The sequence below is a fragment of the Carlito syrichta genome, unplaced genomic scaffold, assembly GCF_000164805.1.
Source record: "Carlito syrichta isolate Samal-C Ts95f unplaced genomic scaffold, Tarsius_syrichta-2.0.1 Scaffold316384, whole genome shotgun sequence".
In the NCBI taxonomy this organism is placed as follows: domain Eukaryota; kingdom Metazoa; phylum Chordata; class Mammalia; order Primates; family Tarsiidae; genus Carlito; species Carlito syrichta.
Genome location: NW_007260480.1, coordinates 604437 through 619481, shown reverse-complemented (window position 1 = coordinate 619481; position 15045 = coordinate 604437). Strand labels below are relative to the sequence as shown.

The window sequence follows — 15045 nt, the reverse complement described above, 5'->3', positions numbered from 1 at the left end:
GAGGCGGCGCGGGAGCGGGGGGCGCTCCTGGGGAGCCTCGCGAGGGGCCCGAGGGGCGGGTCGGCCCCGCGCGGGCCTGCTCTCGCCCTCGGCCCTGGAGACTCCCGCCAACCCACGGAGCTTTTTGAGGTCAGAAGTAGTGTCTTGACCCCCCAAAGGAAAGACAGTTGCCAACTGAAGTGAATAAATCTGCCAAAATGTAAGATGCTGGCTGCGGTGCAGCCCATCTAGTCATAAATTGGGTTTAACGTCGGGGAGTTTAACACGTTTTGCATAATTTGGGGCGGGCCCTCGGAGGTCTTGGGACGGAGAAAAAGGGGTTGGGGTGGAGGCGAGAGGGTGGTGTCGGGCCTCGTCCCGCGTTTTCGGGCGGACTCCGGGCTTCCCGCGGATGAGGTTACAGGAAAGGGTTAGAGGGCTCCAGCGGGAACATCTGAACCGAGAGCGGTGAGCAAGGAGAAGGCCACCTGAGGACTTGACCTGGAGAGGTATCCGGAAAGAAAGACCAGAAAGAGCACGTGAGCTGGAGATGAAACCCGTGGCTCCGGGTTAGAGGACAGGACAAGGCGTCTCGGGAATCCAGGGCCAGGAATTGTAAAAAGGGGAAAGGATGGCAACTCCAGAGCGCACCACTTTCGGTAAACGGAGGCCCCGAGAGAATACATGTGTATTTAGAGCAAGTTGTGTAGTGGATTTCTTTGGGGTTGGTTTTTCCCCTTTCTCATTCACTGCAACAAAAGAATCTTAGAGAAAACCCAAGTCTCTGCTCTTCCTACCTGTTGCTTAAGTAACCCTGCCCGACACAGGAGATAGGAAGGATGATGGCAGATAGAGGATGTATGAAATGAGTTTTGTATTAAAGCACTTCTTTGCTTCTCTCAAACAACTTAGGTCATTCGGAATGTGAGGTAAGAAAAGAACATTTGGATAATACACACTATCCTATTCATCTACTGCACATCAATGCTAGATATATTTCCCTAAAATGTAATTTTTTTTTTTAAGTTCTCTCCCTAAATCTCCAATCCTCACATTTCCACCTCCAGATAGATTACTGCAGGGTTTCTCCAGCGTCACACTGCTGACGTTTCCTTCAAGATAATTATTTGTTGTGAGTGTGCTGTCCTGTGTGTGATGGTGTATTTAGCAGCATTCTTTCTCCCAAGTTGTGACACCCAAACCTGTCTCCAGGTGTTATCACAAGTTATTTGGGAATCAGAATCACCCCCAGTCTAGTGGAGAATCCCTGGAGGACAGGATAAAGCTCATTGTCTTTAACCTGGCTTTTAAGATCCTTTATCCTCTGTTCCCAATCTACCTTTCTAGAATTTGACTCAGCCTGAAAGAATGGCCAATGATTTCTTTGGTTTCCTCCATGGATTATCACCTACTCTTCTTCTGGAATACTTAACAGGGATGGCAGAAATGTAAAATCTTTACTTTGCTGGCAAGTTCTTATATACGTGATGTCTTCCTGCTTAAAATTTGTGTTTCTTGAGTTCAATTCATGCTCCTGGAGCTGTAAAAGAAAAATTCAGATCCTCTTCCCATTTGTGAGCACTACTGATAATAAAAATTGTGGTTATATTTCTGTCACCAAATTATCTCTTGAAATGATTCAGACCTGAATCTTTCACCATTCTCCATGTCATATGGTTTACAGATATCGTCAACTTTTTGCCCTCCTCTTAATAGTATCAAACCTGACAGTGTCCTACTTAAACATACTACCCAGAACTGAGCACAATGTTCTGGATGTGCATCACACCATGTTAGCACATAGTGTATTATATTATTAGTTGCATACTGCTGTCTTCCTTGACTCTTAGCTTAAAGGCAAGAACCAAGTCTTAGTCACTTAGGTTTGATTTGTCTTTGCAATACCGGCACAGTGCCTGGTCCTTAATTCAAAAGGGCCTTAGTTGGTGTTCAAAAATGTTGATGGAACGTAGTACTTCCTTAATTCTCTTAATGTAATCTAAGATAGCATTCCTTTACCTTTGAGGGCAAATATGTTACACTATTGCCTTATATTGACTTTGTGATCAACCAAATCTATATGTATTATACAACTAGATCAGGAGTTAGCAGACTTTTTTGTAAAGGGCCAAATGACAAATATTTTAGGATTTATAGGCCTTATGGTCTATCACAGCTACTCAACTGTGTCACTGTAACACAGAATCAGCCAAAGACAATATATTCATCGATGAGAATGGCCATGTTCCAGTAAAACTTTTCATGAACTTTAAAGTGAATTTCATGTGTCATAGAATGTTTTGATTAAATTTTTTTTTAATGTAAAAAGCATTTTTGGCTTGTGGGCTGTACAAAAACAGGTGGCTAGATTTGGTTCACAGGCAATGGTTTGCTGACTGACCCTTGATCTAGACCAATCCTTGTATCATTGATTTTTTTAAAGACTGAGTATAGGCTTTTACTCTTATCCTTATTAAATATCTTATTCATTGAAACTGGTCTTTCTAACTTGCTTGTTTCTTTTTGTGTGCTAATTCTATTAGCTAGCATATTAGCTGACATCCCAACTTTGCGTATCCTGCAAAATTGATAAGCATACTTCTTGCATCCTTAATTAATAAAAATGTTGAACAGGATAAGAAGTCTTTCATAAGTTCATTTTGTTCCATCAATCATCATTCTTTGAGTATAGCCATTTACAAATATCTCCCTAAGGTACTACCTGTCACCCAACCCACATTTCTCCGTCTGGTCCACAATGTATCTTGAGAAGCTTTGAGCTTTGTTGAAATGTTCAGAACATGTCCCTAATTGGTAGGAACTCCATTAAACTGAAAGAAATGTTTGAGTTTGATATAATTTGTAAACTACTGTTACCGCTACTTCTAATTTCAGTACTGTCTTGTCCTCGTTTTCAAGGCCATTATTTTAATAATGACCGGGCTCAGGCAATCCACTCACCTCAGCCTCCCAAAGGTGCGGGATTACAGGCTGAGCCACCGAGCCCGGCTGTCTCCTCTTAAAACTAAGATTGACAGTGTTCATTTAACACCAAAGCAGTTCTTTGGTACCAACAGCATTTTTAATTTTTTTTTAATTATAAAGATGTGAGGTACAATTCAGGATTAGGTATACAAACATTGATTATGCAGGTATCCTTGTTGAATAGTATTAAAAGTAGTGGTAAGATTGGTTGGTAAAAAAAGGCACAGGGTGGGTGTGGTGACTGACACCTAATCCCAGCACTTTGGGAGGGTGAGGTGGGAGGATGGCTTGAACCCAGGAGTTCAAGACCCGTTGAGGCAACATAGCAACATCTCATCTTTACAGAAAATCAAAATATTAGGTGGATGTGGTGATGTGCTTATAGTCCCAGCTGCTTGGGAGGCTGAGGTGGAAGGACAGCCTGGGCCGAAGAATTTGAGGTGGTGGTGAACCATGATTGTGCCACCACACTCCAGCCTGTGCAACAGGGTGAGACCCTGCTTCAAAAAATAATAAGGTACAAATAAAAAATATTAGACTATATGCTTTTCTTACCACTATGAACACACTTTTAACACTGTCAATATGAGATTAAATATTTTAAATTATAATGGAAACTGAACTTTATGCTAATAAGTGTAAAAACTAGTAGAAATAAATATTTATAAGATATAATTTATCAATATTTAATACAAATTATCAAAACTGACTAAAAAATGTGTTGAAAACCTGAACAGAACTATTGAATTTGAAATAATCAAAAAATCTGCTTATGAGGGCTTCACCACTTAAGGATCAAATAAATCCTATCTTGTGTAAATTGTTCCAACAACTAGAAAAATAAGGGAAGCTCTCCAAGGGTTTTTTGTTGTTGTTTTGTTTTTTTAAAAGAGAAAGGGTCTTGCTCTGTTGCCCAGTCTGGAGTGCAGTGGCACAGTCATAGCTCACTGTAACCTCAAACTCCTGAGCTCAGCAGATCCTCCACATGTAGCTAGGACTATAGACATATGCCATCATGTCCGGTGGGGGCCTTCCAAAGTGCTGGGATTAAAGGTATGACTGACCACACCCAGCCTCTCCAACTTAATTATTTTTGCAGTACACTCTTGATTCTAAAATGAGTCATGGACCGAATGGCAAAGAAAAACTACAAGCCAGTCTCAGCACTATATTTGTAAAAATTCTGAATGTGATATTAGCAAACTGTGGATAAAAATAGCATACATCTTGGACATGTAGATAGAGTTTATCTCAGAAACTGGGGATGCTATAATATTAGAAAACTCTTTAATTGATCACATTAGCAACCTGTAAAAAGTTCATATAATCATCTTAATAAATGTTAGAAGTGCCTTTGATAAAATTCAGTGCTCATTTGTGTTTAAAAGAACAAAAATCCACAAAGTACAAAGAGAAGGGAATTTCTATAACCCAATGAATAATATCTGACAAAACCTGTGAACATGACATTTAATGATGAAATGTTAAAAATATTCCCTGTCTGGCCCAGAATAATTTTTTAAAATAATGTTAATTTTTTAAAAATCCCATTTACAGTAGCAGTAAAACCATAAAGCATCTAAAAATAAATCTAACAAAAGAGGTAAACATATGTTTGGAGAAAACTATAAAGCAATTTAAGGACTGGGTGTGGTGACTAATGCCTGTAATCCCAGCACTTTGGGAGGCCGAGGCAGGAGGATTGCTTGTGGCCAGGAGTTCAAGACCAGCCTGGGTAAATAATGAGATCTTGTCTCTACAGAAAATCAAAAAAATTAGCTGGGCATGGTGGCATGCATCTGTAGTCCTAGGTACCCAGGAGACTGAGGCAGGAGGATTGCCTGAGCCTAGAAGTTTGAGACTGCTGTGAGCTATGTGCTACTGCACTCCAGTCTGGGTGACAAAGTTAGACCCTGACTCAAAAAAATAAAAAAACAATTCAAGGACTTAAAAGAAGTCCTAAATAAGTGAAGAGATATACCAGATCCATAGATTTGAAGACTTATTATAATAAACATGTCACTAATCTCCAAATTAATTTATAATTAAATTGAATTATAATCAACATCTTGAAAATTTTGGGGGTTTTTTTGAGTCTTGACCTGCTGGGCTCAGGTGATTCTTCCGCCTCAGACTTCCAAGTAGCTGGGACTACAGGCGTGCACTATCACACCCGGCTATTTTTTTATTATTATTATTGTAGAGATGAGGTCTTGCCATGTTGCCCAGGCTGGTCTTGAATCTGTGGGCTAAAGCAATCAATCCTCTTATCTCAGCCTCCCAAAGTGCTGAGACTACAGGCTTGAGCCACTGCGCCTGGCCTAAGTCTGTGTTCTTGCTATTTGTTTTCTATTTGTCCTATTTTTCTTAATTCTTTTGTTTCCTCTTTTCTGTCTCCTTTCAGATTAAGTATTATTTTGGTATTTTTTTTTTTCATCTTCATTGACCTATTTACACCTCTTTGTGTTTTTTAGTGGTTACTTAATCCTAGGATTATAACATGCCTTGTTAACATCCTAGTCTACTTTGAATTAATATTGTATTACTTCCTGTTCAGTGTAAGAATTTTACAGAAGTACTTTGCAAGAAGTGCAGTTTTATTTACTTTCCTCTTACCCTTTGTATTATTACTGTATATATTACTTATAAATATGTTAAATCCCTATCATTCATTGCTGTTTTTTTTACTGTAGACAGTCAATACTTTTTAAAAATAAATTTAAATAACAATTTAAAAAATAAATTTTAAGAGTATTCTTCTATGTATATTCTATGTTAAGAATATATTTACCATTTCCCATGCTCTTCATTTCTTCCCACAGATCCAGAGTCCAACCTGGAATCATTTCCCTTCAACCTAAAGAACTTACTTTAATAGTTCTTGCAGTGTGGGTTGCCAGTAACAAATATTCAACATTTGTTGGTCTAATAATGTTTTCAGTTCGTCTTCATTTTTGAAGGATTTTTTGCTGGGTATAGAATTCTATAGTTTTTCTTTTAGAACTTTGAAGCACAATGTCTTTTGACTTCCATTGTTTTTGATGAGAAGTCAATCATACTTCCTATTATTATACTCCTAAATGTAATACGTTTTTTGCTCTGGCTCCTTTTAATTTATTCTCTTTAATTTTTAATAGGATAGGTGCGGTGGCTCTTGCCTGTAATACCAGCACTTTGGGAGGCCAAAGTGGAAGGATTGCTTAAGCCCAGAAGTTTGAGACCAGCTTAGGTAACATAGTGAGACTTCATCTTTCCAAAAAAATGAAAATTAGCTGGGTGTGGTGACTCATGCCTGTAGTTCCAGCTACTTGGGAGGCTGAGGCAGGAGGATTGTTTGAGCCTGGGAGTTTGAGGCTTCACTGAGCCATAATCATGCCACTGCACTCCAGCATGGGTGACAGAATGTGACCCTGTCTCAAAAAAACACATTTTTTTTTCAGCAGTTGACTAAGTTGTGCCTCAGTGGAATCTTCAACTTAGGGTTCATTGAGCTTCATGGATCCAAGGTTTATATCATTTATAGATTTCGGAAAAACCTCTTCATGTTTTTATTCTGCACTGTTTATTTACTCCTTCTAGGACTCCAATTACATGTATTTCAGACTAGTTTGATATTGTTTTATATGTATCTGTTCTGGCTGGCTCTGTTCTTTCTTTTTTTTACTATTTCATTTTGGATCATTTCGATTGACCCAGCTTTAAATTAATTGTTCTGTTCTTATGTTGGGTGCTGTCTGATGTTAAACCTAGCCAATGAATTCATTCTTTCTCTTCCTTCCTTCCTTCCTTCCTTCCTTCCTTCCTTCCTTCCTTCCTTCCTTCCTTCCTTCCTTTCTTTCTTTCTTTCTTTCTGTTAAGGTTTAATTTTGTTGCATAGGCTAGAGTGCAATGGCACAACCATGGCTTACTGCAGCCTCAACTTTCTGGGCTCAGGTGATCCTCCTGCCTCAGTCAGGTGAGTAGCTGGTACTACAGGTGTGCACCATACCTGGCTATTTTCAAAAAAATTTTTTTATAGAGACGAAGTCTTGCTATGTTGCCTAGACTGGTTTCAGACTGCTGGGCTCAAGTAATCCTCCTTCCTCTGTCTCCCAAAATGCTGGGATTACAGGTGTGAGCCACCACACCTAGCCAAATTCTTTATTTTAGATATTGTATTTTTTAGCTCTAGACTTTACATTTTGTCCTTTTTCTCTCTCTCTTTTTTAAGTCTTTTGTCCTTTTATTTCTTTTTTGAGTTGGAGTCTCACTCTGTCACCCAGGCTGGAATACCATGGCACATTCACGGCCACCCCAGCGTTGACCTGCTGGGCTCTGGCAATCCTGCCTCAGCCTTTCAAGTAGCCAGAACTACAGGTGCTAATTTTTGATTTATTGTAGAGATGAAGTCTCGCCAAGTTGCCTGGGCTGATCTCAAACCCACGGGTTCAGGCAATCCGCTTGTCTCAGCCTCCCAAAGTGCTGGGATTTCAGGTTGAGACACTGAGCCCAGCCCTTTTTGGGTGGTGGTGGGGGACGGGAATTGGAGTCTAAATCCGTTGCCCAGGCTGGAGTGCAGTGTCACACTCATGGCCACTCTAGTGTTGACCTGCTGGGCTCTGGCAATCCTTCCACCTCAGCCTTCCAAGTAGCCAGAACTACAGGCCCACGCTACCATGCCTGACTAATTTTTTTTTTTTATTGTTTGGGCTGGTCTTGAACCTGTGGGCTCAGGCAGTCCACTCGCCTCAGCCTCCCAAAGTACTGGGAATCCAGACTGAGCCACTGAGCCCGGCCATTTTGTCCTTTTTTTATATTTTCAATTTCTCTGCTAAAATGCTCTTTTTGTTGACCCATTTTGTTCATTTTTTTTCTAAATTATCTGACAGATTTGTAATAGTTATCTTTATATTTTTCTATTAATTTCAGCACCTTAATTATCTATAGATTGCTTCTGATGACTTTATTTGTTAGACATTGTCTTTAAAAGAACAACAGGGACTAAAGCAGATAATGTGTTTTCCCAGAGAGAACCTACCATTTCCTTTGTCTGGAAGCTAGGATGAGGGACAAGTCTATCAGGAATTGTGCTGGGCTTGCATCAAGTTGCGATTTGAAATAGTTCCAGTTTACCTCTGGGCTCAGATAATTGAGAGTGAGATCAATTTTCTTCTTCCTTGGGGCTACGGTATCTAAGTACCAGAGACCAAAAAAATCTTTCTTTGCTTTTCTTGCAAAGCATCACCTAGGGGCTAATTTCTTTGTTCTTGTCAGGAGGTGAACTGAATGGGAGCTGGGTTGCTGTTGTACTTAGTTGCAATTCAACTCTGCCATATACAACATAGGGTGCTGATAAATCTCACGGACATAACCATGAGTAGAAAAAGCCACATACAAATCGTATAAATGGTGTGATTCCATGTACATGAAGTTCAGGCAAATTGATCTAAAGTGTTAGAATTAAGGACCAGGATTCCATTTGGGATGTAGAGAGGGTAGTAACTGGGAGGAGGCATGAGGGGAACTTCTCAAGTGTTCTGTTTCTTCTGGGTGTTTTTACTTTGTGAAAACATTGATTTACATGCTTATGATTTATGCCTTTTTCTCTATGTATGTTATAGTTTAATAACAAAAATGAAAGGGAAGGGGATTCTTGCACATCTACACAAATCAACCTATAAACTGAGCCAAATTTAAAATAAAAATCAAAATTCAAGCCAAGAAGATATTTGTAACACATGTAACAAAGGATCTGTAGCTAGAATATTTTATTTTAGAAATTCCTACAAATCAAAAAAGAAAATGACCAGAAAAAAATAAAATAAAATCCCTTGCCAGTAGAAAAATGGACATAAGGCTAGAAAATATGTAAATGGTAAAATATAAATGAATGGCCCATAAACATATATGACAGTATTCAACTTTACTAATAGTCATGAAGTGCAAACTGAAAACCTTATTGAGATACCATTTCACACCAGTGAGATAGCTAAAGCCAAAATGTCTAAGAATGCCAAATTGGTGAGAAACTCATACCATGCTGATGGTAATGTCATTTCTTATAATTTATAGAGCAAATTGATCACTTAGCCACTTGAAGGTATGCAGATTCTAAGTTTCTGTAATTTTATTTCTATCATAAAGACTTTCCCATGTGCATATAGATATATGCACAAAAATTTGAATTGCAGATTTGTTTATAATAGCAAAAATTGGAAACAGACCTAAAAGTTCATCAACAGGGGAAGGGGGAAATACCTTACAATAGTAAGAATGAATAGAATGAATAAAGTAGCTTTACATCCATCAACTTGATAAAATCTTGAAAACATAATATTAAGTGGAAAAAGGCAGATTTTAAAAGGATATATGCACTGTGGGACCATCTAAATTTTAAGAGAACAGTACATATTGTTTATGGTGAAAGTGGTAAAAGTATATATATGTGGTAAAATGTAAAAATATACTCAGGAAGGATATACATCAACTTCAGAATAGCCGTTACCTCTGGGCAGGTGAGAGAGAATATGGGGCCAGTGAAAGGCTACCTGTTTCTAAAAAAAAAAAAAAAAAAGTTGGCAAAATGTTAACATTATTAAGTCTAGGTAATGGGCACATAGTTTTTAATATGTGTAATATTTTCTGTAATTTTTTTGTTTACTTGTTTATTTGAAATATAATTTTTATGATTGGGCACAGTGTCTCAAGCCTGTAATCCCAGCACTTTGGAAGACCAAGGTAGGGGATTTCCCGAGCCCACAGGTTGGAGAACAGCCTGGGAAACTTGGTGAGACCTCATCTCTAAAATAAGTAAAAAAAAAAAAAAAAAAAAAAAAATTAGCCAGGCACAGTAGCACACGCTTGTAGTTCCAGCTACTTGGAAGGCTGAGGTTGAAGGATTGCCTTAGCCCAGCAGGTCGAGGCTGTGGTGGCCATGGCCGTGAGCGTGCCACTGCACTCCAGCCTGGGCAACGGAGTGAGACTCCAACTCAAAAAAAAGAAATATAATTTTCTCTCTTATTTCACATTTCTGCTTAATAAATGATAATATGTCTTTTAAAGCATAAATAATATCATTTGCCACTTCAGTTGATAACTGTATGGATAAACAGTCACAAAATATCTGTTTTTATGCTCCAGATTTTTTTTAAATTTCAGAAATATAACTATAAAGTTTTTTAAAAAAATTTATTCACTAATTGATGTCACCCTAGCTTGTTAACTGATTTCACATAATTATTGAGGGCTTTTATTTCTGGAAACAGAAAAATAATGTTGGTTAGGGTAGTCAGGGACTTATTTTGTGGAGCAGAGTGGTGGAAGTAGTTATGTAGTTATGTGTTACATGAATTATCCCTGGGAGTGGTCAGAAGTTTACTTAGGTAAATAAACATGGCAGAGTCCCTCCCACATGCTGAGTAGCCTGGGTGTTAACCATGTGCTAGGCAACAGGCTTTCCTTTTCTCTTTGTTTTCTCAGGTTATGTTTAGAGAATCATGAAGTTGCTTTTTTTGGTTATTGTTTTACTTTTTTATTTGTAGGTTAAATACTTTAAGATGAGAAAAGTTGATCTCTGTTTGAGCTCTGAAGGGTCTGAAGTGATTTTAGCTACATCAAGCGATGAAAAACACCCACCTGAAAACCTCATTGATGGGTAAGAGATATTATCCTTTCTTATTTATAGTCTGACTGTTAAGTCTGTGAATCCCTTGAGTACCAGGGACCATGTGTTTTACAACTAGCACTATTAAACAGAGTTTAATAAATGTTTAATGGATTACCTGATGGTATCTATCCTTGGTACCATTTCTGGAACTGATTCAGTTGTGTATATTTAAATTTCTACATATTTTTCATTATAATTCATAAATTAAACTCTTTATACAAATTGGGTTTTTTTTAGAAGTGTTTTGTCAAGGCAAAAACCCAAATAACAACTTCATTTTATGGAAGTGTAAATGTTAATGTCTGATTTGGGTTTTAGTCCAAGTTTTTCTTGGAAATAGGAATGTAAACATTGTAACTTCCTATTTACTGCCTATTTCCTTACTAGTCTAAGCAATATCTTTCCTGACCTGAATGCTTCACTTCCTGCTATCCTACTATATTGCTTGCTTCTCCCTTGCTTTTTTTTTTTTTTTTTTTTAAAGATCAGACTGATCTAACCCTTTCTTGATATATCACTCCAATTTCTAGTCTTCACTGTGTTAGAGCTTATTCTAAGTAGGAATAACTACTAATTTTCTTCTAATTCCAAGAAAAAGTAGTTAATGAGAAAACTCTTTTTAAAATAATTCTGGGTAATTTTCTTATGCTCTTGAGTTTGTCTTTCTTGGTATATGTACAATGACTAGAGTTGAGATCATAGAATCATATAATTTTAGAGCTGAAAGAATTTATGCATTTATCTTGTCCAAACTCTTTATTTTAGACTTGTGGTAAGAGAGATGTAAAGAGGTGAGTACCAGGTTTGATTATTGAAGCCAGAGCAGAGATGTTGTGATTCTTTGTGTTCTTTGTGAAGCCCATGTGTCTGGATGAAATTCTAGCAACTCAGTCTCTTCCTTTAAGCCTGTCATCTTCTTTCTGAATCTGTGCCTTTCCCCTCAGGTAGAATTAGTTTATCTATTTGCAGGCTCCATTGGGGATAGCTTTTGGGATGTACCTCTATTACCTTACTTATTCCTTTATTGTGTTATTGTTTATTGTTTATTTTTAATGTTTGTTTTCTCTCTCAATTGCAATTTCTAGAAGTCAGAGACTATGTCTTCCACTGTGTCTTAAAATATTTGTTATGTAACTTGTTTAATTAGACAATAAAATACAGAGGTGCCAAAAAATGTATATACATTTTAATAAAGGAAACACCTGTATTCAAATTGAAGATGAATACAAGTCACATTTGACTTCTGCAATTACAAGAGGTGCTCAGAGTGGTGGTTACCATCAGCGTCCAGATACTTCTGACTGTGGTGAACTAAAAGTAATACATAGATAACATCTCTTAAAATGTGTATGTATTTTTTGACACCCCTGGCATATTACTCTGTGACCCTCAGTTAATGATCTGAAAACTGGCCATTATACCACCTTTCTTGCCCACCAAAGAATTGTGAAAAAAGTCAGGTGAGATAATAGATGTAACATAGTTGTTAGCTATAAACACTCATTTGAAAGAAAACTCCTACTTTGATAACTTTCATATACTTAATTATGAGGATACAGTTACATTCCGTTTTAAAATCCAAGTGTATCTCTACATAACATTTGATATTATTGGTCATGTTCATTGAACGAGTTCAAGGAAAACCATGGGACAATTGAAATTCATGTAGCATTTAAATAAGTAAAATTTGAAACCATGTAAATATAAATAAGAGAAAATTGTGAAATATTAAACATAGTATAAAAAAAAGAATTGTGAGTTAGTAGATCTGACTCTTTTTTTGGTAACAACTTTATTTACATAGTATTCACATACCATACAATTTGCCCATTTAGAATGTACAATTCAGTGGCTCCCAGCATATTCACAGAGTTATGTAACCATCTTTGCAATCAATTTTTAAAACATTTTCATCACCCCAAAGGAAACCTCATACCCATTAGCAGTCACCCTATATTCCCCCATTCCCACTTGCCCTAGGCAAGCATTAATCTACTTCCTGTTTCTGTTGATTTGATCTATTCAAACATTTCATATAAATGGAATCATACATATGTGGTCTTTTGTGACTGGTTTCTTTCACCTATATGTTTTCAAGGTTCATCCATGTTGTACCACATTTCCGTACTTTATTCCTTTTTATTGGCACATAGTATTACATTGTATGGATATAACATATTTTATTTATGCATTTATCAGTTGATGGACCGCTGGGCTGTGGTTAGTTTTCTCTAATTTTCTTTAAAATTATCAATTTAAAAATCCAAAAAATGCAGTAAATCCCAAGATGGGTAAATACAAAGGGACCATATCAAATTCAAACTGCTGAAAGAAAGATAAAAAAGTTTTAAAAATAGCTAGGACAGGGGTCCCCATCCCCTGGGACACAGATTGGTATGGTCCATGACCTGTTAGAGGAACCAAGCCACACAGTAGGAGTGAGCAGCGGGTAAGTGAATGAAGCTTCATCTGTATTTACAGCTGCTTCTCATCTCTCACTTTACCTCTTGAACTCTTTCTGCTGTCAGATCAGTGGTGGCATTAGAATCTCATAGAAGCGTGAACCCTATTGTGAAGTGCTTAAGTAAGTGATCTAGGTTGCGCACTTATTATGAGAATCCAATGCCTGATGATTTGAGATAGAGCTGGGACTGTGATGCTAGTGCTGGGCAACGACTGCAAATAGAGATTAACATTAGCCGTGAGGTTTGTCTGTTCAACTCTCCCTTCCCCGTCCATGGAAAAATTGTCTTCCATGAAACTGGTTTCTATTGCCAAAATGGTGGGGACCACTGAGCTAGAGGGGAAAAAACCCTTCATTATATACAGTGGAACAACAGTACTAATAACATGACTTTGTATCACAAACAGTGGGAGCCAGGCAACAGTGGAACAATATATTTTAAATGATGAAAAAGGGGGGGGAAACAAATTTTTAAAAACCTATCAACCCAGAATTCTGTGATATCCTTCAAAAATAAAGATAAAGAAACTTAATTCATCAAAAGTAGACCAGACCTGGGTTGGGTGCAGTTGGTTACACTTATAATCCTAGCACTTTGGGAGACCAAAGTGGGAAGATTGCTTGAGCCCAGGAGATGTTTTTTGTTTTTTTTTTAAAGTTGGGGTCTCACTCTGTTGCCCAGGCTGGAGTGCAATAGCACACTCACGGCCACCCCAGCATCAACCTGCTGGGCTCTGGTGATCCTTCAACCTCAGCCTTCCAAGTTGCTGGAACTACAGGCACATGCTACCATGCCCATCTAATTTTTGATTTATTGTAGAAACGAGGTCTTGCCAAGTTGCCCAGGCTGGTCTCGAACTCATGGACTCAGGCAATCCACTCACCTTGGCCTCCCAAAATGCTGGGATTACAGACTGAACCACCGAGCCTGGCTCGAGCCCAGGAGGTTGAGACTAGCCTCAGCTACATACCAAGACCTCGTCTCTACAAAAAAAATTAAAAAATTAACTGGCATGGTGGTGTGCACCCGTATTCTCAGCTACTTGGAAGGCTGAGTTGAAAAGATCATCTGAGCACAGGAGGTTGAGGCTTCAGTGAACTGTGATGGTGCCACTGTACTCCAGTTTGGGTGACAGAGTAAGACCCTGACTCTTTAAAAAAATTAAAAAATAGACCTGTATTACAAGGAATGCCAAAGGAAGTTCTGCAAGTTGAAGAGGTATAATACTAGGTAAAAATCAAACCTACAGGAAGAAATTAAGTGCACTGGAAATAGTAAATAATTGAATAAATATAAAAGACAGCCTTATTTCCTCTTTTAATTTTTTTGAAAGACAACTGGCCACTTAATTTAAAAGAACATTGTATTATGAGATTTATTACACACATATAAAATATATGACAATAATGGCACAAAAGTGAAGTTCAATGTAAATTGACTATCATGACATTTTTATGTTGTAATCTAGAAAGCAACCATTTAAAACTATTTCTAATATAAAAAGTATAGCTAATGAAACAGATTAAGTGGAATTTAAATTTTTTTATTCACTCAGAAGCAGACAGAAAAGGAAAACTAGAACAAGAAAAAATAGATGGGAAGGTACAAAAATGAATAGCAAGATGGTAGACTTAAACCAAACTGTATTAATAATTATATTAAATGTCAATGGGCTAAACACTCCAATTAAATGTCAGAGATTGTCAGACTGAATATAAAAATCAAGACCCAAATACATATTGTTTATAAGATAGGCATTTTATTTATTTATTTTTTTTTGAGTTGAAGTTTCACTCTGTCACCCAGACTGGAGTGCAGTGGCCACTCCCAGCCACTGTAGCCTCGACCGACTGGGCTCCGGCAATCCTTCTGCCTTAGCCTTCCAAGTAGCTGGAACTACAGGTGCGTGCTACCACACCTGGCTAATTTTTTATTTATTGTAGAGATGAGGTCTTGCCAAGTTGGCCAGGC

At 37.7% G+C, this 15045-nt stretch overlaps 1 protein-coding gene across 3 annotated transcripts in view; it reads left to right on the top strand.

Annotated features, from left to right (window-relative positions):
- The first annotated feature begins 339 nt into the window (after window positions 1-339).
- The window catches only part of HSPB11 (heat shock protein family B (small) member 11), a 25171-nt gene continuing 10465 nt past the window's right edge, over window positions 340-15045 (top strand). For 2 of the 3 annotated variants that reach the window (XM_021707103.1, XM_008074263.1), the window contains exons 1-2: window positions 340-638; window positions 10485-10597. In XM_021707103.1, coding sequence (XP_021562778.1) covers window positions 10500-10597 — 98 coding nt within the window. In that variant the 5' untranslated portion in view covers window positions 340-638; window positions 10485-10499. Of the gene's footprint in view, window positions 639-6891; window positions 6920-10484; window positions 10598-15045 lie in introns of those variants that run through there. The other variant, XM_008074264.1, reaches the window with a different exon arrangement.